This window comes from Myotis lucifugus, unplaced genomic scaffold (assembly GCF_000147115.1).
Source record: "Myotis lucifugus unplaced genomic scaffold, Myoluc2.0 scaffold_7143, whole genome shotgun sequence".
NCBI lineage: Eukaryota > Metazoa > Chordata > Mammalia > Chiroptera > Vespertilionidae > Myotis > Myotis lucifugus.
Genome location: NW_005878191.1, coordinates 2,816 through 6,452, shown reverse-complemented (window position 1 = coordinate 6,452; position 3,637 = coordinate 2,816). Strand labels below are relative to the sequence as shown.

Genomic DNA, 3,637 nt, shown 5'->3' with positions numbered 1-3,637 from the left:
GATGATAAGGGTCAGAATCTCATAAACCTGTCAAGGAGTCCAGCAGAGCTTCCGGCCTTGGAAGGTTTAATGGGACTAAAGTTTCAGCTTCCAAGATGCACTCGTTCACCTGATTGTTGGGAGAAGGCCTTGCCAGTGGGCCTCTCCATTGAGCTCCCGAGTGTCTTCCAAACATGGCAGTTCATTCCCCCCAGCTGGTTACACCCAAGACAGTGGAAGGCAGAAGCCACAATGTCTTCTATGACCTAACCTTGGAAGTGATGTACTCTCACTTCTGCCATATTCTATTGGCTTCACAGATCAATCCTGATACATTGTGAGAAGGGATTTGATAGGAGATGGACATCAGGAGGCAGAATCATTGGGGACCATCCTGTATGCTGGCTTCCACAGCACCTTCTCATATGTACAAATACATATGTACAAAGCCTGGAAGAGAATATTAGCCATTCACATTGATCATAAAATTCAGCCAAATTAAGTGGCAACAATTATCTTAGGAATTTTACTCCCATAAGATATGGAAATGAGTTTTCTATTTTTTTCCAGTTGTTCACTAGTTGAATATTATATGTCCTTTTTACTTTTGCTGAGGAAGTTCCCTGCTCTGTAGCTATCTATTTCTAATTTTGACTTCATAGTTAAGTCTTGTTATAGTTCCAAGTGAGTCTCCTTAACACTGAGTGGCTAGGAGCCTACTCATCACCTCTTTGTTTTCATAGGCATGAAAAAGCCAATGACAAAGTCCAAGCTGATCGAATATGGTCTCCCGGTGTGGTTGACTGGTGAAATATTTTTATTTCTGAGTAAATATTCATTTTTCCTCATTTTCATCTCTGAATTCTTATCCTTTCAGGATACCGGAATCAAAATGAGATAGAGACTCTTCAACAAGTTGGATTAAGGGACCTTTTTCATGAAGACCTTGTGTGCTGGCCAATATGGGAACAAATCATGAGTAAGTTAACCAGAAATCAAGACTTGATAATAAATCTACAAGGCAAGAGGTCTGATTTGCCAATTCAAGGCGATTCCTTCTGCCAGTTGTGGGCAACAGAATCTACTCAGGTTTCTGAAGATGAGAACTATGTAATAAAGGTTCAAGGGGAAGTTCAAAGTGCCAATAGTATAAAAAATCAAGATTTTCCAAGTAAGACCGCCTGGGATTTCTGGAGAGAGTCACAGAATTATCAGAGTAGGTGTCAGCAGTTTGATGGGAAATGTAAACTGTGTAAGTGTGATGGTTGTGATATTAAAAAGACCTCTCATGACCATGATGATGATCAGGAAGTACATAAAGGTGAGAAGTCATGTAGCCACAAGAATTGTGGGAAATGTTTCATGAAGACATCATTTCAGCATAATGGAGTTCATGCAGGAGAGCAGAATTCTCATGAGAATGGACAAGGCTTCAGTTTGGGCCCCAGTCTTGAACTTCATCAGCAGTTACACCTAGGAGCAAAATCTCATATGTGCAGTGAGTGTGGGGATGGCATCAGTTATAGCTCGCTGCTTTGCACTCATCAAAGTGTTCTCACAGAAGAGAAATTCAGTAGGAATGGTGAGTGTGGTGAAGACTTCTGTCAAAGCTTACATCTGCAAATTCATCAGAGAATCAACACAGGAGAGAAGCCCTACAAATGTGCTGTGTGTGGGAAAGGCTGCATGTGTAGCTCATATCTTCATGGTCATCAGAGGTTCCACTCTGGAGAGAAACCCTACAAATGTGCTGTGTGTGGGAAAGGCTTCAGTCGGAGTTCACATCTTCAAGTTCATCACCGAGTCCACACTAGAGAGAAACCCTACAAATGTGCTGTGTGTGAAAAGGGCTTCAGACTGAGTTCACAGCTTCATGCCCATCAGCGAATCCACACTGTAGAGAAGCCATACAAATGTGAGGCATGTGGTACGGGCTTTACTCATAGTTCACATCTTCAAGAACATCAACAAGTCCACACTGGAGACAAACCCTACAGATGTTCTGTGTGTAGTAAGAGCTTTAGTCAGACCTCAAGTCTTCAAGCCCATCAGCGAATCCACACGGGAGAGAAACCCTACAAATGCACTGTGTGTGGTAAGAGCTTTAGTCAGAAATCACATTTGCAAGTTCATCAGCGAGTCCACACTGGAGAGAAACCCTACAGATGTACTGTGTGTGGGAAAGGCTTCATGTGGAGCTCATATCTTCATGTTCATGAGAGGATCCACACAGAAGAGAAACCTTACAAATGTGGGGTGTGTGGAAAGAGCTTCAGTCAGAGTTCACATCTTCAAGCCCATCAGCGAATCCACACTGGAGAGAAACCCTACCAATGTGCTGTGTGTGGTAAGAGCTTCAGTCGGAGTTCACATCTTCAAGGCCATCAGCGATTCCACACAGGAGAGAAGCCCTACAGTTGTGCTGTGTGTGGTAAGAGCTTCAGTCAGACCTCAAGTCTTCAGTACCATCAACGTGTCCACACTGGCGAGAAACCCTACAAATGTGAACAGTGTGGGAAAGGCTTCATGGTGACCTCAAGTCTTCATGTTCATCAGAGGATCCACACAGGAGAGAAACCCTACAAATGTAGCGTGTGTGGGAAGAGCTTCAGTCAGACCTCAAGTCTCCAGACTCATCAGCGAGTCCACACAGGAGAGAAACCCTACAAATGTGCTGTGTGTGTGAAGAGCTTCAGTCGGAGTTCATATCTTCAGTCCCATCAGCGAGTCCACACTGGAGAGAAACACTAAAAATGTACTGTGTGTGGTAAGAGCTTCAGCCATACCTCAAGTCTTCAAGACCATCAGCGAATCCACACTGTTGACAAACCCTACAAATGTTAAGAGTGTGGGAGAGGCTTCAGATAGAGCCTGTATCTTCAGGTTCGTCAGAGGATCCACACAGGAGAGAATCCCTATAAATGTCACCTGTGAGGCAAGACCTTCAGTCTCACGAAGTCTCATCTTCAAGCTCATAAAAATGTGAGACATGCCATAAGGGCTTTAATCACAGTTCACGTCTTCAAGAACATCAATGAGTCCACACAAAAGACAAACCCTACAAATGTGCTAGCTGTGGTAAGAGTTTCCAGTCAGACCGCAGTCTCCAAACTCATCAGCAAATCCACACTACAAATGTGCCCTGTGTGCTAAGAGGTTCAATCAGACTTCACTTCTGCAAGTTCATCAGTGAGTTCACAGTAGAGAGAAACCCTACAAATGTGCTGTGTGTGAGAAAGGCTTCATGTGGAGCTCGTATCTTCACGTTCAACAGAGGATCCACTCAGGACAGAAACCCTATAAATGTGACATGTGTGGTAAAAACTTCAATCAGAACTCAAGTCTTCAAGCTCATCAGAGAGTCCACACAAGATAGAAGTTATTACAAATGTGAGATATGTTTCATAATTAGGTTTTTTGTGTTTAAATATAAAATTCCTTTCTTAATATTTCTCTTTTAAAAATATTTTTTATTGATTTTAGAGAGAGAGGGGAAGGGAAAGGGAGTGATAGAAATATCAATGAGAGAGAAACATTGATTGGCTGCCTCCTGCACATACTTTACTGGGGATTAAGCCCAAAACCCAGGCATGTGCCCTGACCAGTTGGTGCATAGGACAACACTCAATCCCCTGAGCTACACAGGCCTGGTTTAATA

At 43.1% G+C, this 3,637-nt stretch overlaps 1 protein-coding gene across 1 annotated transcript; it reads left to right on the top strand.

The window, feature by feature from the left end:
- Positions 1-856: 856 nt before the first annotated feature.
- LOC102424296 (zinc finger protein 235-like) lies at positions 857-3,307 on the top strand (the record flags this gene model as incomplete). Its single annotated transcript, XM_023749371.1, has 2 exons — positions 857-2,726; positions 2,811-3,307. Coding segments are annotated over 2 exons (1,883 nt in total), but the record flags the coding sequence as incomplete, so codon positions are not given.
- Positions 3,308-3,637: the final 330 nt, after the last annotated feature.